Source organism: Stylophora pistillata, chromosome 13, assembly GCF_964205215.1.
Source record: "Stylophora pistillata chromosome 13, jaStyPist1.2, whole genome shotgun sequence".
NCBI classification, from domain to species: domain Eukaryota; kingdom Metazoa; phylum Cnidaria; class Anthozoa; order Scleractinia; family Pocilloporidae; genus Stylophora; species Stylophora pistillata.
The window spans coordinates 5985477-6011915 of NC_142531.1; the positions used below are offsets into that span (position 1 = coordinate 5985477).

At 40.2% G+C, this 26439-nt stretch overlaps 1 protein-coding gene across 4 annotated transcripts in view; it reads left to right on the top strand.

Moving 5' to 3' along the window:
- Positions 1–24710, top strand: part of LOC111326978 (uncharacterized) — a 50268-nt gene extending 25558 nt beyond the window's left edge. For 3 of the 4 annotated variants that reach the window (XM_088742245.1, XM_088742248.1, XM_088742246.1), the window contains 27 exons: positions 370–471; positions 786–887; positions 3367–3465; positions 3702–3800; positions 4577–4678; positions 5255–5356; positions 5602–5700; positions 5779–5907; positions 6423–6548; positions 6961–7083; positions 7921–8019; positions 8595–8693; positions 9540–9596; positions 10868–10969; positions 11589–11687; positions 13835–13936; positions 14349–14447; positions 16730–16831; positions 17433–17531; positions 18110–18211; positions 18768–18806; positions 19029–19136; positions 19750–19947; positions 20142–20240; positions 20665–20772; positions 21442–21509; positions 22369–24710. In XM_088742245.1, coding sequence (XP_088598371.1) covers positions 370–471; positions 786–887; positions 3367–3465; positions 3702–3800; positions 4577–4678; positions 5255–5356; positions 5602–5700; positions 5779–5907; positions 6423–6548; positions 6961–7083; positions 7921–8019; positions 8595–8693; positions 9540–9596; positions 10868–10969; positions 11589–11687; positions 13835–13936; positions 14349–14447; positions 16730–16831; positions 17433–17531; positions 18110–18211; positions 18768–18806; positions 19029–19136; positions 19750–19947; positions 20142–20240; positions 20665–20772; positions 21442–21509; positions 22369–24013 — 4308 coding nt within the window. In that variant the 3' untranslated portion in view covers positions 24014–24710. The remainder of the gene's footprint in view (positions 1–369; positions 472–785; positions 888–3366; positions 3466–3701; positions 3801–4576; positions 4679–5254; positions 5357–5601; positions 5701–5778; positions 5908–6422; positions 6549–6960; positions 7084–7920; positions 8020–8594; positions 8694–9539; positions 9597–10867; positions 10970–11588; positions 11688–13834; positions 13937–14348; positions 14448–16729; positions 16832–17432; positions 17532–18109; positions 18212–18767; positions 18807–19028; positions 19137–19749; positions 19948–20141; positions 20241–20664; positions 20773–21441; positions 21510–22368) is intronic. The other variant, XM_088742247.1, reaches the window with a different exon arrangement.
- Positions 24711–26439: the final 1729 nt, after the last annotated feature.

A 26439-nucleotide genomic window follows, 5' to 3' on the forward strand; every position in this document is an offset into this window, starting at 1 on the left:
TGATGGATTACCTTTGACACTCAGTTGAAAACGGTACTAATGGAACAGCTTGAAATCCAGTGTCTCTCGATTGAATCTTTTGGGGTTGGCTGTTGTTTACGAGGGAGAGAAAGATCGAGGATAAAACCTCTCTCAGGATGGAAGATGAGGGCAAAGAGCACTTTTCATAACAACCGAGAAGAACATAGGTAATGGCCAGACAGAGTCAATTCAGTTTTCAGTGGGAGCAAAAATCGCTTCTTAAGCGTTTGAGGTGAAGTCTTCGTCAGAATAACTCCCTGAACAATCAAACACGAGTTATACTCTAATGCGCCAGTCGATCATTTGGTGATAGCTTCTGTTTTCTATTTCGTCTGTGTTGCTTCATAGGATGAAGGAAAAACTCCATTACATGTAGTAGCACAAAAAGGTGACGAAGAAATGGTGAAATACCTACATGGCTTGAAAGTGAATCCCAACACACTTGATAACGTAAGTAACTTATCTCACGAGTGGAATTGTTGCATGGGGGCATACGAAGGAAGTGAGAAGAAGAACTAACATCCAGTAACGAAAAGTGTCTTATGAACATTGTCGTCTCGATTGCTTGAATTTGAGCCGTCGACCAATTGAATTTGAATGAGAGGAACCCGAAACCTGGAGAGCCCAAAAGGAAATTAAATTCTTCAACAAAAGACCTTGGATTGGTTGGTTGCATGGACTCGTATGTAATCAGTTAGACACTCATACTTGAGTTTTGTCCTAGTAGTACGACATGTGAAAGTCTTTCTTTCTTTTACCCACAGGACGACATGAATCCTCTTCACTTGGCAGCCAGTGCTGGACATCAAAACATCGTGTCTTTTTTTCTGGACAAATTTAAAGTGGACGTGTCTTCCAGAAGTAGGGTAAGGAAACTATTTACATGATGTGCCAATTAAGATCCTGAAAATCTACCCTCTAGAGTCCCACAGTTTTAAGCAAAATGCTCAATTGCGCGACTGAAAGTAAACCCACGCGGCTTCTGGGCAAAGTAAAAGGTCCATTTTTCAAAGATCGAGAGGTAATTGTCTAATGCCCCGCTCAAAAAAGGCTGCTATCGTTTTGATTTACACGCGCATTCCGTCTAAAATTGAAGATATCAGGTGTTGCTGAAATCCCGGCTTGTTCTGGGATGACTGGCAAATTGGTCCATTTCTATTGAATATTATTTATTTTTAAAAAAAAAGAAGTTTTTGGCCAGGTGGAATGAATTCTATAATTTATCTACGTTAATTGTTTTATTGAGAAATTACGACAAAATCACGAAAAATGCTTAATCAGTGTGATCTGGCCAGTTAGTGCCGTTTAAAAATAAGTGCTCCGCAGTTACGGAATAAGATGTACCCAGTGTGGAACGTTCTTCTGGGTATGACAGGGACCATGCATATTTGTCCTAGTTGCCGATTTACCTTTTTACTTCCAAGATCTGATTTGTTATTCTCCCTCTGCTTGCTAAATATTTCCTTGTAAATTAGTCGCGAGAATTTGGTGTTACATCACGATAACAGCTTCTACCTGATAAGTTTGAATATTCTTATTACCTGTGTTATAATATCATTCAATCAAGCATAAACTCAACAACTAGTAACGAGCTTTTTGACATGCCCGCCGACACGAAAGTTAAACAACACAATGTACATGGCTTCCCGTTTTCGGGGCACCCTTGTAAGTCACTCAGAACGCCCCATCAGTGTCCTCTCAACAATCCCTAAGGTCTTCGAAATGCTTAAGTTTGATCAGTTGTATCGTCATTTCTCACCTCTGTTTTTGGACAATATGTCTGGTCTTCTTCGCAGTCATCCGTGTTGTACTGCCTTACTCAAACTAACTGAAGACTGGCGTCTAGCCCTGGACTCGAAAAAGGGTGTGGGGGTGATTGCAATTGATTTATCAAAAGCATTTGACTCAATATGCCATAATATTTTACTTGCTAAGTTACGAGCGTATGGCTGTTAAGAGTCTGCCATTAGGCTCATTCAGTCGTATTTCACTGACCGTTTCTAAAGAGTGAAAGGCAATGGGAGTTCTTCTGATTGGCTACCAGTTCGGTGTGGAGTTCCTCAAGGCAGCCTGCTAGGACCCCTTTTTTTCAATATTTTGTTAATGATGTTAATTATACAGTCGGCACCTTCTCACTCCGTCTATACGCAGACGATACAACACAGTACGCAGCCCACACGTCCCCTGTAGTGCTTGAATCTACTGACCCTGAATCATGATGTTATAAAACTGACACAGTGGTTCTCCGCTAACCATCTTCATGTCAACGCAGCTAAGACGCAAGCAATGACCCTGGGCAAATCTCAGTTTACATACCGCTTTTCAGTGGAGGATTAGATAATTGACATTAAGCCTACTATAAAAATTCTTGGCGTAAACTTGGACGAGGATCTGAATTATAAGCCTCATGTGGATTTTATGCTAAAAAAAGCTTACGCTAAAATAGCGGACTTGCGTAAAATAAAGCGATTGGTTCCTTCAAATGTGATGATCACTTTATACAAAGCCTACGTGCTACCGAACTTTGAATACTCTTCTCCATTACTGCTAGGGATTTCGCGAACATTGAACAACAAACTTGAACGTGCCAATCATTATGCATTAAGATCTATTTTAAATTTGGGGAACTCAGTCTCCTACGACGATTGTCTATCTATCGCCTCAATGGCCTCACTTGAGCAAAGACGTATCGAATATTCGCTCACTGCATTTTTCCAAAGTTTTAGGATGCACGGCCCTAACTATATAACTAATTTTTTTAAGCCTAGGGTTACCAACTACAACCTACGAGGTAGTGGATTAAACGTCTCTCAACCATCCTATAATAATCGTTTTATGCATAATTCTTTTTCTTACTTTATTGCCCATGTGTGGAATAAATTGCCTTTGTCTACCAAATCAGCTCCTACGGTCCAGCATTTTAAATCATTAATCAAAAATGTAGAGTATAAAGCATGTCAATGTCAGAGCTGTATCTTGTAGCTTTTTTTTCTTTTTTTTTTTAACTTTTATATCAATTTTTATTGTATATAGTTTAATGAATTTATCTCATATCGATATTTATCTATTATTTAATTTATATTTCCTTTAGTCGAGCGTTTTATACATGAGCCCTTGGCTCGGGAGATTGGGTGACCACTCCCCACGTTATCGACGATAAATAAAGTTCATTCATTCAGGGGTTCCTAAGGGGATCCCCAAAGGTTTCAATATTACAACAACCTGTTTGCTGTATAATATATGTATAATATAGGGCGAAGTTACATGTTTACCACTTCTGGGAGTAAGATAGTTTAAGATGGCTGTCTGTATACAAACTGATTGCTCAAAATCGTTCTTCTTTAGGATGGCAGTACCTTACTTCATCAGACGTGCATGGCGGGTCAGTTGGACGCCTCCAATGCCTTGATAAAGAAAGGTGTCCTTGTACACATGCCTAATAAGGTAATGCTATATCATATTTTATACATTACTGGCTTTTACACAGAGGGTACAATTTGGTCACGTTATTAGGGCACCGGCTCCTTTGGTCCTGGGTTAAAGTTCAGCACTGTGCTAGAGAATACGTAGATCTGGAATCGGTGGTGCCAAATTTAACTCTAAAACGTTTGCTTTTGACAGTTTTCCATCTCTTAAATAATATTTGTGGTTAATTAATATATTTCCTTTTAACTGAACAGAGTGGTAGCTTATGTATTCACGAGGCGGCGAAGAAGGGTCACCTAGGTTTGGTTAGAATGTTGATCGAAAGAGGAGTTCCCGTAAACTTCCAGAATAAGGTAAGGAGTAAAAATAACCGAACGATTTCCTTTGTGAGTCATTCTTTTAATAGGCTATCCATCAATGGCAATAAACTCCTCCGAAGTACTTTTCTTTAACTTTCTAGTTAAAGCGGTCAGACACGAGCTAAAAACGAAGGACGGGTGACTGGACTGTGACTATAAACTGAAGATTTTGAGATCGAAATAACCCTGTCTTAGATCACGAACCTGAACAAGTCTAAAGTGTATGTCCGTAAAGAGGGATCAAAATGAAAGCAAAATACTTGAAGTAGTTCCACGAATGAGTTCATTTAGTGATGTGATCAGACTCTTTTGTCCTTTATATAACGGATCGAGAATTTTTGTTCACAGTAAAGTAGTTAACTGTTGAGTTCATTTTAGTTATGTGATCAGCTATGTTTGTCCTTTACAAAACAGATCGAGACTTTTGTTCATTATAAGGTGCTGTGTCACTATGTTATGAATCAATTTCTGGGGTCGTAGAGGATTAGTCGAAGAAAGAATAAAACATGTAGGTAATCGTTTGGTAGGTTAGACGAAGTCCTAAGGAATGAGGACTGTTGAGGATGAGAAATATTGACACCGATTGCAAATGATAAATTGCAACATTTTGGGGAACTTTTCTCAAGATCCACAGACCTTGACTTGGATATTTTAATTTGTAAAACTCTGGAATCTTACGAGTCTGGTAAAGAATCGTTCTTGTTCGTGGTTTGTACAGTGCTGCTGCACAAAGCATTTATTCTTGGCCTCACTCTTCTTATGTCTGACAGCGTAAATACACTCCACTTCATCTGGCTGCTCTTAGTAAGAAACATCAAGTTGTGCAACTGCTGATTGGACACGGGGCGGAAGTCACAGCTATCGGTGGTTTGGTAAGGCTTTTAGAAATCTCTGTTACTTTACAGCGCGACTAAGTATCGTAATACCAAAACCAGAGAAATCACAACGCTCAATAAAAGGAAAAGAAAACTTCACAAGGAATCAATCAGATCTCAGAGAAAATACGTGTAACCAGTCAGAAGCGCAGAAAACCTTGAGTGGTCAATTTGGGATGGCTTAAGTTCTGCAACTGATTGGCTGTTAGGCTGCTTAAGCTCTGCATCTGATTGGCTGTTAGGCTGCTTAAGTTCTGCGTCTGACTGGCTGCCAAGCTGGTTTGAGTTTTATACACCAATTACATAGCAAGGGAAAAAAGCGATACCATTTCAGTTGCTGTGATTATTTTGGATATTCAGTTAGACTTTGCTCTGAATTTCTCTGCTAACTCACAGATGAGGTTCGAATTTTTGATACGCCATTTACGCTCGACAAGAAAACTGGCACTTGGTGTCAATGAATTACTCTCACATCTTCTGACTCCTTCTATTTTCGTTTGTGGTTTTGTAGATGAGGTATGTTGGCCTGTTCTAGTTAAATAGTATTTTAAACCCTTATTATTACAATTTTAGGCGAAAGAAACTCCACTACATATGGCTGCCAAAGTTAAGGGAGGAGAAAAAGTTGTGGACGTTTTGATCAAAAGTGGAGCTGACCCAGACACTGCAAAGGACGTAAGATTCTAAAGAAATTTAAAATGTTTTTTAATCGGCTTACAACTTAGTCTACTGTGGCGGACCAATCACTATTGATATAGTGATTGGTTTACGCGTAATGCAAACTTCCCCCCCCCCCCCCCCACTTCCTCCTGGTGCAGATCACAACCAACCCCTTTGTGACAACAGCAACAAACCATTGAAAACATTGTCAGGGGTATGATTTGATATCTCTAAAACAGACTTGTGGTTTCCATCCACAGAATGGTGAGAGAGCTCTTCATTTAGCTGCCAGGTGTGGAAATTTGGAAGTAGTAAATATCCTCTTGCGAGAAAATACTGAGGTGGCCCGCAGGAGCAAGGTATACTTAAAATTACTACTTTTGACATTCAATTCAAAATTGCTCTAAAGGACTCAATTGTTATATATTCTGTTGCAGTCAGGAGATACCCCACTTCACTTTGCCTGTCAAAATGGACACTTTCAAATAGTGGAGGCTCTGATCAAGCAACTTTTCAAGGACAAGACCTACCTTCTCGCTCGTTTGATTGTCAACATACCAAATAATGTAAGTTTATGGTTTATTGTACGGACCTGATGTTACCACACAACTGTGCAAAATTCTCTTCCACCAGCGAAGGCTTCCTTAAACCCTTTACACTCTTGCATTAGTATTCATATTCTCAACACTGATTTCTCTAAATTTTCTATGATACTAGCAAAGTGTAGTTCAGTTTTTGAGAACAGGAGTTTTGTAAAATAGTGATTATTTGCAATATTCTCATAACCTTTGCATTTGATTCGAGGGTGATACGGTAAGGAGAAACAAGAGGCTAGTCACTCTTGGGGGTTAAAAGTTTCACTGATCTAAAGATCATTTCTAAGCATTGTGTGCCATACATTTCCTGCAATTTTGACCTTGAGAATTTACTCCACAATCCAACAATCAGGTCTCCTTCTGATATTTTAATTTCCTCACTTCACCTTTCTCCTTAAAAAATTATTGTTATATATTGTAAGGATAAATTTCTCATCGGCCACATCTGGGAGCGGAAGGGTTAACGCGTTACTATTTGCTTTAAGCTTGGAGTGACCGCCCTTCATTCGGTGGCTGGTATTCCTCAAGGAACAGCGGGTACAGAAGATCTTGTTAATACTGTGGAGATTCTTCTTAATCATGGTGCAGACCTGACTTTTTCAACGTACCAGGTAATGCGCAATAGTGTTGAGAATAGTAGCCTGGGAGAATTGTACGTTACTGTAGCTGAAACAACAGTAGTAGCCTGCGGGCAGGCCGTCATTATTGACGCTGAAGGACGAGTGTTCTTCGCCTGTAAGAGTCGGAGGCCTGAACCAAAGAGAACCGGCGTGAGGTCTGGCACTCATTATTAGTGCCCAACCCCTCACAGACCTCTCACCGGCTCTCTTTACCAGGCCTCAACTTTTCTTGCAGACTTCCAGCTTCTTTGGTATGTAAGCTTTGTCGTCATACATCATTTTATTTGTGTGTTTTTTTTTTTTTTTGAAGAACTACACTCAATATGATCGCGACTGCTATGAAAGGTTTCCTTTATGACTAGCCTCTTTTAATTCATTGTTTTAATTTTTTTGCGTTATTTAGAAAGGAGAGACACCCCTTCACTGGTGCGCACGGTCAGGAAACTATCAAATGATTGAGAAAATCTTTACTTTCCCAAAGGTTCCAGAGTACATTAGACTGAGTATCATCAACAAGACAACTGCGGTAACTAACACAACACTATACACGCAGTAGGGTGGACTTCTAATTCTGATTTCTTCGTGTGGGACACAACTGTCTGGTTGACTCAGCTGTCTCAACAGAGGCATAGACAGGGGAGGGCGAGGGGGAGGGGAAGGGAGAGGGGAAGGGGGAGGGGAAGGGGGAGGGGGGAGGGGAAGGAGGAGAGTAAGGGGGAGGGGAAGGGGGAGGGGAAGGGGAAGGGGGAGGGGAAGGGCTTATATTCAAGGGCTGGGTGGTTCAAAGGTGGGTTAAGATAAACCAAGGTTAGCGGGAAATTTGATTTCAGATCCAAAAACTTTAAAAGAAAATTTAGTTTAATTCCATCTGTCTACAATTTCATGGTTATATGCTCTGACAAGAATTGGGAAAATTATCCCAAAACGGCTTTTGAGCAGAGAAATGTAGAAACCATGGATTAAAATTTAACCCTGGGTTAGCGCGAATCGGCCTTCGAGCAACTGGGCTCAAGGTCCTACTTGGGCGGTTAGTTGGACAGTCAATTGAAGTGATCACTACCAGCAAGAAACTACTTGGGACAATTTTAAACTAAAACCATTCTCAGATACAATGAAATATACGAAGTTCATATATTTTGAACTGCGGTATTAGATACATATGATGCACGATCCTCGCAGTAGATAGCGCTATTTAAGCAATAGCGAAAATCAGACCTGAAAAAATTCAGGTCTGATTTTCGCTATTGCTTAAATAGCGCTATCTACTGCGAGGACCGTGCATCATATGTAAAACCATTCTATCCTATACACGATATGTAAAATTCTCGTATTTCTAAAAAAGGAGATTTTCATGGTTTTGTAGAGCGGAGCGTCCCCACTGATGATCGCCTCGCAGTATGGCATGCTAGAAGTGGTGCAAGCTCTTTTGCGTTTTCACGCCAGAGTGGATGTTTTTGACGAGGTACCATGTGATCTAAATAAAATTTAACTAATTATAAAATTAAACCTTAAAAAATACTGGTGTTATATCAACTCAATGTATTCTCTTCGGTGTATTCCCCTCGCATTGCAAGAGTAAGCCGAGTTGTCTTTTTAAGTTAGCTTATCATTGGTAACTAGCATAAATACTTTTCACTCAAGAGAGACCACAAAATATAAGCTCAGAGAGATGAAAAAAAAAAAAAAAAAACAAGATTAAAAGATGGAGGAGATAAAAAAGAAGACTTTGTAGAGTGGAATTGTGGAATTAGAGCTGATACTTTTTATTTCCCTCTAGTAAGATGGCATGGAATTTTGTGGGGATTTTTCTCTGTTTTGCGGGAAAAAATGTCCGCCATTCTACATGACTAAAATGTCTTCTGGTAACGAATTATTACGATTTTATGTTGAAGGAGCAGAAGAATGACAAGAGAAGTATTTTTTTGGAAGTTTATTTCTTGTCGATATATACAGAGGGGAGCTATGCGGTGGATGATTTGTAGATAGATATTTAGAGAGTGCACGCATTGAAACTTCTCGTTGCTTTTGTATTTCAAGGCAGGCGGCACAGCTCTGCACTACGCTGCATCCAGAGGACATGTGGAGGTTGCACGTGAACTGTTAAATAGCAAAGCTTATGTGAACGGCAGAACCAAGGTTTGTGCAAAACTTTTAGTTTCAGATCTCACAGAACCACTCATTCTAAATTTGGTTCTTAAAAAATGTTTTCATATACTTTTTAAAGTATTTACCACCCCAATTTGAAGCCTGATATTATCTAAACAAGTCTACGTGCGAAAACTCTGAGAAAGAATAAGTAGTTTCTTTAAACGCAATGACAGACAAATGTGGAGAATACGTTCAATTTCACATGTCACAGCGCCAGGAGTCATGTGAGTTCCTTTACTGTCTGAACTTCTAACAGTAAAGGAACTCAAACGACTCCTGGTGCTGTGACATGTAAAATTTAATGTAAACTGAATCTTAACCTCTTGTGTCTTGCGCAAACAACTCGAAAATGCGTTTGGCCATTGAATACAAGCAAGTCCCAAAGTTGTGTGTGATGCAGTGGTTTTGGAGTTAGCACTCGGCTCCCTCAAATATTCCCAACCGTTTGCTCGATTTTTAGTTATTAGCCCCTCTAAAGTGTATATTTCTGGTTTTTTTGTTTGTTGCTTTTGTTTTATTTTAATCGTTATTTATGATGAGACACACTGTAATGTACGGATTCATCACTCCCAAACATTGATTCAGATCAAACAAACAACTTAAAGTTTCATCCATTGCTTCAAACGTGACAAAACTTAAGACCAAAGGTAACAAAAGAGTAATTGTTGGAGTCACATCAATTTTCATTCTCTGCTTTCAACAAGTTTCAGTTATTGCCAGTTGACGTTCGAACACATCTTGTCACGACCCAGCAAATGACAACAGTTACTAACTGCTAAATTTTACCCAAATTGATAACCTCATATGTATTGGTCATTAATGTTCTCTTTTCAGCCAAATGTCCGTTATTCAAGCGATAAAACACGCAAAGACAACAAAGAAGATTTGCCTGTAAGGGCTGCATTTATGACTTCACTAGAATATTTCCTCTACGAAATCTTCCTTTAAATCATCTGTCTTTGCCTTTTAGCGCACTGCACTCTGATAAATGGCCTTGTTACACTCTTTTAAATAACTTGCATAATCAGAAAAAAATGTTAAGTCATAGCGTCTTTTTTTTTATAAGAAGAGTTTATTCTATTAGTATTTTTCGATTGAGTGTCGAAAACCAAAGTTTTCACAGCAGCCGGTCAGACGAAAGGGAAATTTCATGAGTAACTATTGAGAACTCAGAGTGAAAACGCACAAGCTGCCTGAAGCGCGGGAAAAAAGGGGGTGACCAAGTCGTAATTGGTTTGATTTTTGAATCTGATTGGTTAAGAAATGGTGGGAGTTTTGTGGACCAATCGAGAGGCGAAGTGAAAGAAAACAAACGAAGTCGACGCTTAATTGAAAACTGCTCTGTGATAAAGCAGTACTATACACAAATGGCCTCTGCTTTGCTCTTCTCTGCATACTGACGAATAAATAAGCTAATAAATAAACAAATAAATAATGAAATAAATAAACGATCAATAAATAGATACTTGAGTAAATAAATGAATAAATGCATAGATAAATAAAAAATAATTTTTAATAATTTAGTCTTCTCTCTCTCTATTTCTACGTACGAATATTTGATTAAAATAAAATTTACTTCGCGAGTCATCGTCTTGCCACACCAAGAATTTCCAGGTTGGTATTAAAATATATTAAAACGCCGAAGTAACTAAATTTTAAAGACGTTAGCCGAAGCGTGCAAGGTTCTTTCTTCCACAAATGATTCCAGTGACTGCGTTTAGATAGTTTGCTCAACTGCCAAATAAAGCGAAAGGGCGGTCAGCTATTTTCATTCCTGTTTTTATGCTATCCATATAAGAATTAGAAATCTTTTGTCAACTCGTCCACTCTGGAGATCTTTCTCGAAAATATGCGTTTCAGTCGTTTTTTTTACATTTGGATAAAAGCTTTGAAAACTTTGACGTCATATCTGTGTGCGAACGTGAATGATGCATTTTGGGTAGATAGCCTGAGCCTCAACTGAATTGTTACGAAGTTCCAAGGAGAAAAGCACCAAATATCGTCTTCACTTCTTTGTACTTAATAGTCACCTTTTTTCTTGTAGTTCACCGTGAAACTTTCTTAGTCTTAGAAACGTCTTTGCCAACTCTGTTCTGCTCGCAGTCACAAATCATACCTTATGGTACTGTTACGGTATTCAATAACGTATGGACCTTTTCCAGATCGGTACGACTCCTCTTCACATGGCAGCCGAGATGGGTCACCCAGAATTTGTTCGCGTGCTTATTACCAAGTATAATGCCATTACCGACCCACTGACTGTGGTGAGTATCTTCTAACATCAATATACATTACTGTTCTCTTTATATTTAACAAATGGTAAACACCACAGCGTACACTATTGAGTTATGGATGCACGCGGGAGGTTGCTTAGCACGAAAGAAGCGTAAGAGTCGCTCGAGGCGATAGCCGAGAGCGACTCTAGCTTCTTGAGTGCTTAGCAAACCTCCCAAGTGCATCCATAACTCAATAGTGTACGCTGTGGTGTTTACCATTTGTTTTATAACATTACATTGATACATTGTAGCTAAAGAGTTCCCTTTTATTTAACAAATCTTACGCGACCAGAAAAAACAAGCGCGCGCGGAAAAATAGTCTTTGCATTTGCTCACGTCAGCAGCGTACACCCATGGGCAAATGGGGGTCGCTAAATTGACCAATCAGAGCGCGTGCTTTACTTTGGTTATGTTATAATTCCTAAGGTACTTGAACTGAACAGAAGCAGTGTAACATGGTATCCATTTTTTAATCAGAACCCACTTCGATTGTGCGAACCCGGTGTTCCTATTAACTATAAACCAACCTATTTCACTTTTGACTCATTGCTTTAGTTGTGCTTGCTGCTTTTTCATGAATACTATAATAAGAATGATTTTTCTCCAGGACAAAAAGAGTCCCCTTCATTTAGCAGCTGAGTATGGCAGGCTTGAAGTGTGCAAGGTTCTACTGGATCTACGGGCGGATGCTAATGTGGCAGACAGTGTGAGTTCTTTCGGCTAGATAACTTCCACAACCGATGTCACTGAGAACCTTTGACAATGAGTATGCAGTTTCTGGCCAGATCAGTTTTCTGGTCTGAGTCATTTCTGTTAAAGGAGAACTGTCTCCCATATACTGGTGGGGCATTTTAGTTTCCCATAGGACGAAAATTTAGGGTTGACACAGACTTACCGTAGATATTTCGACAATGTCTTTGATGGGTGCAAATCACAGAGTCATTGACAGGAGAAAAATCGAAAAATTTAACAAAATTCTAGAACGTGATTGGTTCATACCTGCCCGATTTGGGCGCTAATTGGACAGTGTACGCGTCATGCCTGTGTGATTGGACAATACGCGTCATGCGCTTACAGATGATTAGTTTGTTTCTCTAATTTTGTCAAAGTTTTGAGAATTAGTAACACCGAGGGCTTTGCGTCGTCCAATTCTATCTATAATCAAACTCGTGATTAACAATTTACTATTAATCACTCGTATGATTACAGATCGAACTAGACGTTACTATTTCCTATAACCAAGCGTTGAAAGTAATGCAAGATTGCATTGCATATGCTTCCTTATGCTATGTAGTTGATGAACTTGTGCAGCCTTTATAACCAATTAGATGCATAACTAAAACAAGCGAATCTTCATCACTCGGGCTGTCCCGCTGTTAAGGGAGTTTGGTTATACTTACCACGAGTTCTTGCCGACTCTTTACCCTTCACATCCAAACTTCAATATACATATTCTCCACACTATCTTCCACATACAGTCGAACCTCCACTAACGACTATCTCTCTACAATGACCATCTCTCTACAACGGCCACGTCATTTGGTCCGGGTGGGCTGTCCATACATTACACCCCTACCTCCCTACAACGGCCACCTCTCCACAAAGGTCACGTTATTTAGTCCCGGTGGGCTCTCCATACATAACACCCTTATCTCCCCATAACGGCCACCTCTCCCCAAGGGCCACCTCTCCACAACGGCCACGTTTTTTGGTCCCGGTGAGCTGTCCATACATTACACCCCTACCTCATCACAACGGCCACCTCTCCATAACGGCCACGTTATTTGGTCCGGGTGGGCTGTCCGTACATTACACCCCTACCTCCCTCACAACGGCCACCTCTCCACAAAGGTCACGTTATTTAGTCCCGGTGGGCTCTCCATACATAACACCCTTATCTCCCCATAACGGCCACCTCTCCCCAAGGGCCACCTCTCCACAACGGCCACGTTTTTTGGTCCCGGTGAGCTGTCCATACATTACACCCCTACCTCATCACAACGGCCACCTCTCCATAACGGCCACGTTATTTGGTCCCGGTGGGCTGTCCATACATTACACCCCTACCTCCCTACAACGGCCACCTCTCCACAAAGGTCACGTTATTTAGTCCCGGTGGGCTCTCCATACATAACACCCTTATCTCCCCATAACGGCCACCTCTCCCCAAGGGCCACCTCTCCACAACGGCCACGTTTTTTGGTCCCGGTGAGCTGTCCATACATTACACCCCTACCTCATCACAACGGCCACCTCTCCATAACGGCCACGTTATTTGGTCCCGGTGGGCTGTCCATACATTACACCCCTACCTCCCTCACAACGGCCACCTCTCCACAAAGGTCACGTTATTTAGTCCCCGTGGGCTCTCCATACATTACACCCCTACCTCCTTATAACGGCCACCTCTCTACAGTGGTCACTTCTCCACAACGGGCACGTTATATGATCCCGGTGGGCTGTCTATACTTTCATTTAAACCTCTCCACAACGGCCACTTTCTTCTGTCCTCAAGGAGGCCATTGCGGAGCGGTTCAACTGTATTCACTTTGTTTCTGACCAAGAGAATTTGTTTGATGATCAAACGCTTTTTAATTTAGTGATCATTTAGTTTATTTACATAACTTTAATGTTTGAGGCACTGTAAACAGAAATTAGAGGAGAGGGGAGGGGGGGGTGGGGAAGGGTTAGGATGTAAACCTTTGATCTGATTTGCTGTTGGGATTACATTGGTTTTGTTTTCGCTTTTGTTGTTGTTGTTTCCTTGTTTGTATTTTCTTTCTTTTTTTTCTGCGACACCGAACATAAAAACACGATTTATTAATGTAATTACGTGGCTTTTGTCTTGAACAGAAAGACATGATTCCTGTACATTACGCTGCCCTGAATGACAGGGAAGAAGTCGTCGAATTATTTTTTAACCTGAGACCCGACACCATGACACAAGTTAACGCGGTAAGCTCAGGAAAACTCCATTTTTTTTTGTTTGCTCGTTGTTTTGTTGTGATTTCTACGACTGTAGGTAACGAAGATGCGACTGAACCACTGCCGTCTATGATCTATCAAATATCTTTAATAATCAGATGACAAATCAGACTAGATTGAAGCATATTTTAAAGACAATTTTTGTCTCTCCCCAACTTGTGGCTTCGTGGTTCAGTCGTAGTGGCACCCAACTTGTATGGGGGGAAGGGGAGGAAGCGGGGAAGGGGGGAAGGGGGGAAGGGGGGAAGGGGGGACGCGACGCGGATCGTATCTTGTCTAACTCTGAATTTTTAGGCTTCTTTTCTGCAATTCCATTAAATTTAGTTCATCTGCAAGGGTTAGTTCTTTACTCAAATATCTTTTGTTTGCTTTTTCTTGTCAGGAGGGACTAAACGCGTTACACATCGCCTCCTCAAATGGAAGTATTCAAGTTGTAAGGAAATTGGTGAAGCTTGACTTTGCCAAATGTTCATCTGACAAGGTGAGGGAATAACCTTTAGCTCCCACAAGAGATTAACATTTTTACCACAAGTAGCCGTTATATGGTCAAAATTTGTTGTATGACGTTTTGATAACTGTAATGACGAATATGGTTGTCGGTAAGAGTACAGACCACACTTAACCACTGTCGATTTGTCAAATAGCTTCTCCCTTAAATATCTATACATTATCCAGCACAATGAGAAGTACTCAGTTATAGGGTTAAAGTTTGTCATCTTGATCTAACACCAAATTCTTGCAACTAATTTACGACGAAATGTATAGCAGCTAGAGGGAAGAAGTAAAAATCAGATCTTGGGAGTAAAAGGGTGAAAAGAAAGAGTGAGCCACATTTTATTTGTGAATCTCCCAACTGAACGGGGCATTAGACGGATTTAGGCTAACGTGTTCACATCCTTGATGCTATACAACTCAGACTATGCAATGCTTCCGTTGTGCTATTTTCAGTTTTACATGCAGAAGACTGCATATGCGCATGTCCAAACAGAGCATTTGTAACCTTCCATCACATCATTTGAATTTAGCCTAGTAGCAAGAACAAATTTATACTCGATGGCCTAATTAACAATTATTCCACGTGCGCGCATTGGATATGAGATGATAGATAGCCAACGAGGCCTGTAGGGCTAAGTTGGCTATAATCATCTCTTATTATCCAACTACACTTAGACGAGTACAAATAACGCCATAGACGAGTACAAATATCACGCGGTATTTGTACTCGTCTATTATAGAGTACCGGTTAAACAGGTTTTCTCGCATCGCGCAAGCGAAGAATTGGATTGTAGTTACGAAAAAAAAAAAGTGGCGGACAATTTGAATCATATTTCCAACGACGAAGACTCAGAATGGCTGGCAAATATAGATCCAAGTTTATTAGATGAATCGAACAAAGAAAAACAGCTTGACGACCAGAAAATGTCTTTATTTAATGAAGAAATTAGAAACCACAACACAACGCGCCAATTCCGTTCCGCTTCGCATACTTCTGTCACGCACTCCTCGTAAATAAATATCCGCGAAATTCGCCTACACTGAAATAACAGTTTGGCGTGTTGGATAATAAATAACTTACGTATGATGCACGATCCCTCGCAGTAGATAGCGCTATTTATGCAATAGCGAAAATCATAAATAGCGCTATCTACTGCGAAGGATCGTGCATCATACGTATTAAATACCGCAGTTCAAAATATATGAACTTCATACATTCATTGTATCTAATAACTAATTTATTAGACGTTTTGTTGTGTAGTATCGCTGAGTATTTTTACTCGTTATTTGTATTTTGACTCGCCCTACGGGCTCGTCAAAATACGGCACAACTCGTAAAAATACTCAGCGATACTACATAACAAAACGTCTAATAAGATATAGATATTCAACAAGCTTGAGTGAAATGATTGTTTTAGTAAGAACGCCCCAAAACATAGATAAATCTTCCCAACCTAGTTATGTGAGAACAAACTGAATGTTACAATGTATAAAACACTTTCGGTTTGACTCGTTTTCATGCGCGCGCATGGTAGAATGGCTTCTCACCCATGATGGCTAAGCCAATGAAAACTCTTGAATTGCATTATCCAATGATCCAGTTTTTAATAGTTGGTGTTACCTATCTCTTGAGCAGGAGAATATGTAGTTTGTACATTTTTCATATTAATTCTTGCTAAATTTTGTTGGTTGTTGTCTGCAACACGCAAAATAGCCATTTCTGTAGAAAAAGGAGGGGGGATGGAAAGTTCATGGCAAAGGAGGGTTTCTGAAATGAACAAAGAATGTATCTAAGCAATCTTTTACGACCACCATGCCGAAAGCAGAAGCTAAATGAGATCATCTACACATAAACAAGATCGAACTTGCATTTGATATGGCCGGTACTTTCTTCTATGAATTGTCGTTTGCCTTTTGACTCAGTGACTAGCACTTCATTTAATTTCTCCTCACACTGAATCAAACACTAAAGTCAGGAGAATAAAGGAAATTATTATCACTGAACTATAAAGAAGCTCTAGATTGTTAAACGAATTCTCCTTTTCAGCATCTTAGGAAAACTATACAAAACAGTAAGGAGAATATGCATACTGATGTAAGAGTATAAAGGGTTAAAAGATCATATTTTCTTTCCCCTTCCCATTCATTTCACATGCTCCTGCTGTCAAGGGTTCCTATGGATCCCCCTTGGTTAACTGAGTTTTTGATATTGTATTTCAAAGGGACTACCTTGCTAAACAGTCTGTCTCAAATTCTCTTATCCTGTAGGGCGTCTTATGCAAACCTCTGCTGTTGGCTGCTCGTGGAGGCCATAAAGACATTGTGGAATTCTTGCTTCAAAATGGAGCCTCGCCGACCGAAGAAGACACGGTAAAACACACTCATCTCTTATCCTGTTTTCACTGTGTTGAACTTGTAGTTTATATTTGCGATAAATGAAACTATGTCAAGCAAGAAGGTACTAAATCATAAGAATTATCAGTTTAGCGATGTATGATGTACTGATGTAAAGCAGAATACGACAACAGACTGTAGTATTTCCCTTTGTTGAACGCGAAACGGGCGTGACGGAGTTCTGAGTCGCGATTACGCTAGTTTTCTCCTACATTTACTGACCGCTGCTTACGTTGTCGCCTTAAGCGCCGCAAAAGAGGAGTCTGATCTATGGTTATCCAACATTAACTCGAGTTTTATACATCTCGCTGATGCTTCACTGCACTTTGACTGCACTGCAATTTGCTTTGCTCCTAACGTGTGGCTTTGTAGATCAGTTGGTAGTGGAACCCAACTAATTTCTGAAAGGCCTGGGGTCTAATCACGTCGAAGCCCGGATTTTTTAGGCCTCTTTTCTGCTCTGTCTTTCATTACAGTTCGTCTGCGAGGATCATTTCTTTACTTGCAATGCATTTTGCGATGCTCTGTAGTAAAAGCCAAAGATAGGTTACCTATTCCGTTTCATATATACTTGTAGGAAGGCAATAGCGTTCTGCATTTAGCCGCCAAGTTTGGTCAAGTCAAAGTTATTGATATGCTATGGGGAAAAACACCACTTAACCGAACCAGTGTTAAGGTTTGTAAGAATTTCTTTTCATTCTTCTGTCATTTTTTGTGCTGTTCCTAGGAGAGATCTCAAAATGACAGGCGTGGTTTTTGTCTCTTCTATACTTTTAGTAAGTTGACCTTTTCACCTCCATAACTGACCAAAACAGAATTTCTCTCTACAATATCAATACAATTTCAAGCAGAAAAATGGTGGGAATAAAGAAAAATATCAATTAGAGGGTTTTTCAGTGGATCCAATACCAAATTCTCTAAACTTACTTCATGACAATTGTATGGCTGACAGTAAAAAGAATTACTAATGAAATCTCAGCAGTGAAAGGTTTAAGGTAAGCCTGCCTATGGAGTTATCGTCAGTAGTCCTTTTTATAATGGTGATGATATAAAATGTCCCTGGAATTGCTCTTTCCTCAAGAGTTGGTATCTGAAAGTGGTTAAAATACGACACGCTCATGGAATTTAACTATTATCACCTTTTTTCGACAAAATTTCCGATGTTTGCCGCTCTCCTTTCCCTTTCGAGAGATGTTGCGGCAGTACTAGGTAGGGATTTGTGGTTAGTGATATACTTTGTCAAATTTCTTTCAGAATGGCATGACAGCCATTCACGTTGCTGCCTTATATGGTCAGACGGAAGTTGTGCAAGAGTTTCTCACCAGAGCCCCTTATTCAGCCACGTTAGTCAGTGAAGTGAGATGCCAATAATTATTACCCATGGTTGTGTGATTTTGTAATATCTTTGGAAAAACTAACTGACCAATAAGCCTAACAAATTAGGATTTCGGTTACTTTCTATAATAAACTGTTTAATGATTTTTCGGTTATCCATAGCATTTTGTGCTTTTTTTTTTATCTATAATGCTTTTCATTAATAGGAAAACAGGCAGATAAATTATTGCTTTTCGAGTGTGTCCCAAAGCCTAAACTAAAGCAGTCACAACAACCAATAAGAACAAAGTTCACCCTAGAAGAAACCAATAAGAACTAAAAGTAATCATGTGCAACCGGTCTGAAGCGGGAAAACTAAGTCGCGACTAATTTTAGATTTGCGTCTGATTGGTTGAAAAGGTTGCGTGTGACCAATCACAGAGCGAAGAAAAGTAAAAATAATGCAACCCAGATTTCCTTTGACACCGTAGCGAACAAAATCCTTGTAGAATCTATCTGAAAAAAGAGGAATTTGGAGTTTCTAACCTTGTTGCGATGTAGCTTTTCAAATTCAGATCATCTCTTGTTTTTATTTTAGCGCCCAGTTCTAGCTGACGGTGAAGACGAAGACGATGACGTGAGCGCTTTTTTACTTTGTTTAGTCATCGTTTCATTGATTACTTCTTTGAGTTAACTATACCGGTTAAAACTAATAAATTTTGTTGTAAAATAAGTCTGGCAGTACATGGCTTCTATACCTCAAAGAAAGTCAACTATCTTCTGCTCAAGAAAATTCTAAATTTCTTTTTTTGTGAGAGCATTAAGTCTCCTAATGGTCGTTATGCTGTTTTTCTCTCAGTATGGTTTTACTTCTCTTCATCTTGCCGCTCAAAATGGCGACAACACCCTGGTACGGGCCATCACCAACCATCCTGGTGTGCGAGTGGATTCTGTCACCGTTAAAGCGGTAAGTTGAAGATAATGCTTCATTTAATATATTTCGTTCTAACCGCTTACTACTCAATTGTATCCGAGAGGACAACTTTTATATCTCTCTTCGAAACCATCCCCAAATGGAAATATGTTGAGTAGAGCCTACTGACAAAATTAAATTTCCTCATTCATTCATTCATTCATTCATTTTTAAATTCTGATTAGTTTAGTTTATTGATTTACTTGCGTGAGAACGCAACTTTTCCATTTTAAGGTAAGTGTGCTTATTTGCAATTAGGATTAAAATTGCGTGAGCAAAAGCAGCAAATCAAATCTTTGGAATCAACAAAATTATCCGTTGTATGGGATCAAACTTCACATTTACCATAATACAACGGTCCTTTAATTGTTGGTTATTCGAAAGGGCTTTTCCTAGACTTGGAGTGCTCGGACGACTTGTCGGTGAGAAAAATTAGTGTGCATTAAGAAGAAGGGAACAGTTTATTTGTTCTCGATGAGGTTTATTAGTAGATCAAAAACAGGTGACATGAGTAGGTGCTCCATGGTGTAGGTGTAGGTGTAGGTGCTCAATGGTGGTTTAAGATTTCTCGAACTTCATGATTATCTCTTCTTTTCTGTCCCTGAAGGGTCGCACAGCACTTCATATAGCATCCATGGAAGGTCACATTGAAGTAGCCAGCACGTTGATTAGCAAAGCCTCTGTTTTACTTCAGCTTATGGACAACGACGGTCGGACATCTTTACACCTCGCTTCCGCTAATGGCCACAGGGAGCTGCTCACGATTCTGATTGGTCAGGGAGCTGACATTGACTCCCAAGACAATGTATGTTAACTATAGATCACCATTTTGGGAAATGCAGGGCCTTAACTCCTTCCTTGCCCAAAGAGGGTATTGGTCAGAGCTGTTTGATCAACAGTCACTGACGAACGTCGTGTTTGTAGCGGGTTCTCTTTTTTTTAACCGACAGGACAGACTAGAAAGTTGTGTCTTAAAGATATATGATCGTTTCCTCCTAGATGGGTAATACGGCTCTGCACATTGCGTCTGAAGCTGGCTATAATGCGGTTGTTAAGCTTTTGGTGGAGTATGGAGCTTCGCCACTGATTGAAAACAAGGTCAGACATAAGGAAAACTAATTTATCCCTTTTTGAGGGACTCAGCATTCCTTGTAGAATGGGAAAAACGCTGGCGTTCGACAGCTACATCTCAGTTCTTGCCGATTTGCACTGCAAATTTCAGCCTTAATTTTTCATGTTTGTCATCTTCAATTCATGTCATTTCTGTACCTTTTTGCTTTGCACTCATTTCCCTAATGTTAATCCACCAAGACAAACTATATTTTACAGTTTTCCTGTTTTCCTGTTTTCCTTCCACAACCATTAAAAAAATTCAAAGCCAATAAGCTATTAATCTCGCGTTCATGTCCCCTTCACTTGGTTTGCGAACAGTGAATACGCATGGCACACATGATGGACCGCTGACCAATGTAGATAGATCGAGATGTCGTTATCTTACGTTTTGGTGTTGATTATCTTTCAGACTGAAGATTTGCCTATTTGTCTAGCAGCGAGAGAACGACATATTGAAGTGCTGGATTTCCTTCTTAGTCAAAGACTAAATCATGAACGACTGATAAGCAACAAAAAGGTATTTGATGGCTTGAATCTGTGAGTAAAGAACCAATCATTGTGCGTCGCCTGGGGGTACGGGGGGTGGGGAGTATTTTGGAAGGATCGCGTGGTTTTCAGGGGAAAGGAAATAAATCAGTCGTCACCTACAGAGAAGAAATCAAGGTCTGTCGAAAATTGACCGCAAATGAGGGGGGGAGGGGAGAGGATGGGGACTACTAGAATACTACAGAGCCTAAGGGGGGATCCGTTAAATTTTATGTGATACAACCAAAATACTCCACCCCCTCCCTCCCCCTCTACAGGCTGTAAATAATGACAAGTCCCCAAGAGGCGGTGTTTGGTGTGATCTGTTGATTTGAAGATTTACTGCAGGGATCGTTCTTTCCTTCAGTGAACTACACAGCCCAGTTTTCTGAATAATTACTAGTGCTTTAAACCTCTAACTCCAAGGATCTCATTTTTAATTCTCTTTAATGTCTGCCATACAATTCTTATGATGTGAGTTCAGAGAATTTGCCATTGGATCAACTAATGATCCCCTAATTGATATTTTTTCTTTATTCTCGTCATTTGTTTGCCTGATATTGTATCGATATTGTGAGGAAAAATTCCGTCTTGGTCACTTATGGTAGTAAAGGGTTAATATCTGCTTACTTAATTTTTATCCTTTGTTTTATTTTGGCAGTTTTTGCTGGACCTTGTAATTTGTTCTCGTTCGTCCAATTACAAATCTTTGATGACCTTTACACTCAGGTAAATTTACATTTTAGATTTGTTTTGTTACTATTTATCTTGCCTAAAAAGCAAAAAGATGATAATTTCCTTGTACCGGCTCTGAATTGTTTGCGACACAATGATTGTGCAGTTCCTAATAAAACACAACTAGTGTCTTCGATTACGTCCAAAATGATGCGCTTGCTCTTCTTGATGTTTTAATAAATATACAGAAAACTTGATTGTGATTGTAATTTAAAGTTGCACTTTGCCCTATGCTAAGGTCTTGGTTGAGCTCCGGGTAAAACTTGACGAATTACTGTGGGATAAGGCTCCTTGATAAACTAACATCCCGTTTGAGTTGAGCATCAAGCTCTTAGTCGCTTCGTGCTCACGAAACCGGAATAATTTCTCGCAGTGGGGTCTTCTTAGCTCGTAAGGCTTACTAAAGTCTGGGGCTACAGTTTTTTTTTAAGGGGAAAGTGACAAAGCCTGATAATCAAGTTTTGTATACTTAACTCTGGTTTTGAATACGCATTTGCTCAAGGTTATTTTCCTACGGTTAAAATTCGCATGAAACTGTTTGTTTTCTTGCAACCTGCACTGTGTAGGACAAAAAGTGACGAACGACCACGTATACGCGAACGAACACACAAACGAAAGCAGCATGCAAAGGTGCATTAAGTGATTAGTTGCTTGAGTGCTTGCAGTTTTACGGCTGTGGCGTTGCTGTGTAAAAGGCGTTTCTTCCCTTCCCTCTGGCAACTTCAGGGGCCAATATCCACCTTTAAGCTACCCAGGTTTAGTAATCAACATGTCACGCACATAATAAATATATTTTATCGGATAAGAAGTCCTTTTAAAAGCCAATTATTTATCCGATACCTTCTATTTTCAGTGCACCAGCCCCTGTGCACATTTCATCGTTCCTGTCGCGTCACTACCGTATTGAAACTACGAAAAACAAAGAACACGCAAACGAGCTGGAATTGGCCAGCGGTTTCTGCGAAACCGTGGCAAAAGACCTCATCAGCATCTCGTGTGCCGAGGATTCTGGAGCAGTGCTCAATTCCATTGATGGTAAAAACGTGGCGTTCCTCGATTTCCTGATCGAATGCGAGCTGAAACAATGTGTTTCGCATCCTTTGGTTCAACAGTATGTCACCCAGATCTGGTTCGGTGACCTCAGGTGGGAGGACTGGAAGTTCATGGTTTTGTTCCTTGTGGCATTCTTTTTTCCACCCATTTGGGTGTACCTCTCACTTCCATTCAAGAACAGGCACCGCCAAATCCCCATCATCAAGTTCATCTGCCGGCTCATCTCTCACCTCTATCTTATCCTTCTTCTCTGTCTGACGGTGGTAGTGCCTTGGAACCACGACGGCAGCGACCTCTTACCTCACTGGTTCGAATACCTGCTATTTATGTGGATCATCGGCATGCTTCTCACTGAGATTAGCAGCGAACGGGAACGAAGTGGGCTGGGATGGGTCCCTACCCTTGTGGTCTTCTTGGTACTATTTGGCGAGCTACTACGAATGATTGCGATTGGTTACGGTGGTGAAAAGAGAATTGGCATTGTGTTCGTGCGGAACCAATTTCTAGGCACGGCCCTAATGCTGAGTGGTCTGCAACTTCTTCAGTTCTTGTCTATTCACCGGTTATTCGGTCCTTGGGGTGTCATCATCGGTCATCTAGTTGTGGATGTCCTTCGTTTTCTACTCATCTTGACAATATTCTTCTCCAGCTTCGCGTTGCAGCTCGCAGCAGTGTTTAAGCCACTGGAATTGAAGGCTGCGAACGACACGGACCCCAGTGTGATCTCAGCAAAAACCTCAGTTTCCTTCCTGAAAATCGTGGAACTCCTCTTCTTTGGTATCTTTGGACTAACAAATCAAAAGGACTTTGCATCTGACGACATCCGAGCAAAAGACATGTCTAAAGTGGTGTTCGGACTCTACAATGTGCTTGTCATCATTGTCCTTATCAACCTTCTGATCGCCATGATGAGCGACACCTACCAACGGTTGCAAGTCGAGTCGGATGTTGCGTGGAAGTTCGGACGAGCCAGGCTTATCAGAAACATGGAACGCGAGACCTCCAACCCAACGCCGATAAACCTCTTCTCGAAGTTGGTCCATGTCTTCAAGATGCTGTACAGGTCTCGCTGCAGGTGTCGAGTGCAAGAGATAGCTGTGCAACAGGAAGACAACAATGGCCTAGGTGACATTGTGAGACGGCGGCGAGTGAGCATCATGCGTGGAGATGAGTCCATGGATGAAGATGCTTATCAAGAGTGGAGTCTAATCCAATCTGTTGTCGACTGGGACAATGTCGTTGAAAAGTTTCTGGATTCCAGGGGAGAGAAAAGCGTGAGACGTAAGCACAGGCGGACACGAAGAGATCGCAGACGAACCACGCAACTCACCAAGTCGACAGATTTGTCTGGAGCCGCAGATGAAGCTCGGGTAGATAAGACTCATAATCGCGTCGTGGATGACACGGCAGTCAGAATGAACGTTCTTAATTCCTTAAAATTGTAACTAACGCAGTACGTAATGTATTTCTAAAAGGAAATTCAGGTTCATGATCAGGCAAAGGTTCTCAGCCTTGATTTGTCCATTCATACACTTGTTGTATGTGATAAGATTATTTGCATTAGCCCCATTGTTCACTTTTCTTTCCACGTTTTGCTTCTAAACCTCCTTTGGACAACTTGTCGAGTTTCGTGTTTTGAATTGTGGTTATCAAGACATACGTTTTCAATACGCCATTCAAGAGTATCTCTTGCATTTACAGTTTAGAAAAATTTACTAATTATTTCCAAGAAAACTTCTAGTGGTTTGGTAAAAGCGATTTACACCGCACAATGTTTGGTTGAGGAATCGGTGTGAAACGCACCCTTGTGGTTTTTCTACTGATATACTGTTCTTAAAAAAAAACACAGTAGACATTACAGCCATGAAGAAAACCATGGTTCAAGAACTGTCATTGAACACGATCAAGTTTCAGTTTCGTAAACAAATATTGCAGATTTATTTTAAACCTATGAAGCTAAAGGCTTATTTATTTATAGATGTAAATGTACGAGTTGTTAAAAGCCTGATGAAGCGCCAAATTTGAATATGTGATGTGATGCGCAAAAGTACTTTTCGTCCATCTTACGTTTAAAAACTAAGTTATAATGAATTATTTAAAAAAAGGAAACCATCGGAAATTTGGTTTTCAGTTGTAACTTCACCTATATGTTCTCTTTGGTGTTAGTTATCCGTTGGTGATAGCCTGCATTGTTGTCTCTCCATTGCATGATTGATTCTATGTTTAGTGATGTGCTCTTTGTTATTTTCCGTGACGTGTTTTCTGTTACCCTCTGTAGTCTGATTTCTATTTACTTACGTGTTCTGTTGTCCACCGTGTTCTGTTGTTTGCCCATTTTCCCCCTTCGCATTCACGAAGACATGCACGGTTGTCCATCAACTCGCGAACGCGTTTGAATTGAATTCAATCGCACGTGGGACTCATAGTAACGAATTAAATATCTAGTAGAAGTCATTCGTCAGCCTCGCAAACGAATGGAAAGGGGCATGAAGAAGAATGAGCCAAGTCGAAGGTGAGACAAACCGTTTTTCCCATTTCAACACATAAAAACTCAAGATCTGATAACTGGTCCTCTTTTCTTATACATTTCGCAACTTGGCAACTTGCGCACGTGTAGGTTTCTTTGTCGTTGCATTGATACATCAGTATGGCGAGCACTTGTTGTCTTCCTACCACGCGATTTTTACGATCTCACTTTGCGCATCACTAGTTTCCTATGCCATGTGATTTTTACCGAGGTATCTCGTGCTTTTCAACTTTTCTTTTTACTCTGATTGATACTTTAGAATCTCGCGCACTGGTAGATTTCTCTTTTGTGTGATTGTTGTGTAAGTATTTTGCCGTGCACTTATAGTTTTGTCTGTCCGCATTTGATCGTTGCGTTAGTATCTCGTGCAAATTTAGTTTCGTCTGTAATTTAATTGTTAAGTTGGTATCCCGCGCACTTGTCGTTCTGTTTGTCGTTTGATTGTTGTGTTAGTATCTTGCGCACTCGTTATCTTCTCTTTCATTTGATCATTGCGTTATTAACTTGCATGTTTGTAGTTGGTTGGGTCATTTTGTTATTGTGTTAGTATCTTGCGCACTCGTTATCTTCTCTTTCATTTGATCACTGCGTTATTAACTTGCATGCTTGTAGTTGGTTGGGTCATTTTGTTATTGTGCTAGTATCTTGCGCACTCGTTATCTTCTCTTTCATTTGATCATTACGTTATTGTCTTGCATGCTTGAAGTTGGTTGGGTCATTTTGTTATTGTGTTAGTATCTTGCGCACTCGTTATCTTCTCTTTCATTTGATCATTACGTTATTAACTTGCATGCTTGTAGTTGGTTGGATCATTTTGTTATTGTGTTAGTATCTTGCGCACTCGTTATCTTCTCTTTCATTTGATCATTACGTTATTAACTTGCATGCTTGAAGTTGGTTGGGTCATTTTGTTATTGTGTTAGTATCTTTGGCACTCGTTATCTTCTCTTTCATTTGATCATTACGTTATTATCTTGCATGCTTAAAGTTGGTTGGGTCATTTTGTTAATGTGTTAGTATCTTGTGTACTTCTAGTTTTGTCCTTCAGCTGATAGTTTCGTTAGCTTCTCGTGCACTTGTAGTTTTGTCTTTCATCTAATTTTTGCTTTAGTATCTTGTGCACTTGTAATTTTGTGTCATTTTGTTATTATCTCGCGCACTTGTATTTTTGTCTGTCGATTGTTGCGTTAGTATCTCGCGCACTTGTCGTTTTGTTTGTCATTTGATTGATGCGTTAGGTTCTCGCGCACTTGGTGTTTTGTCTATCATTAACTTGTTGTGTTGATATCTTGTGCGCTTGTAGTATTGACTGACATCAAATTCTTGTGTTAGTATCTCGTTCAC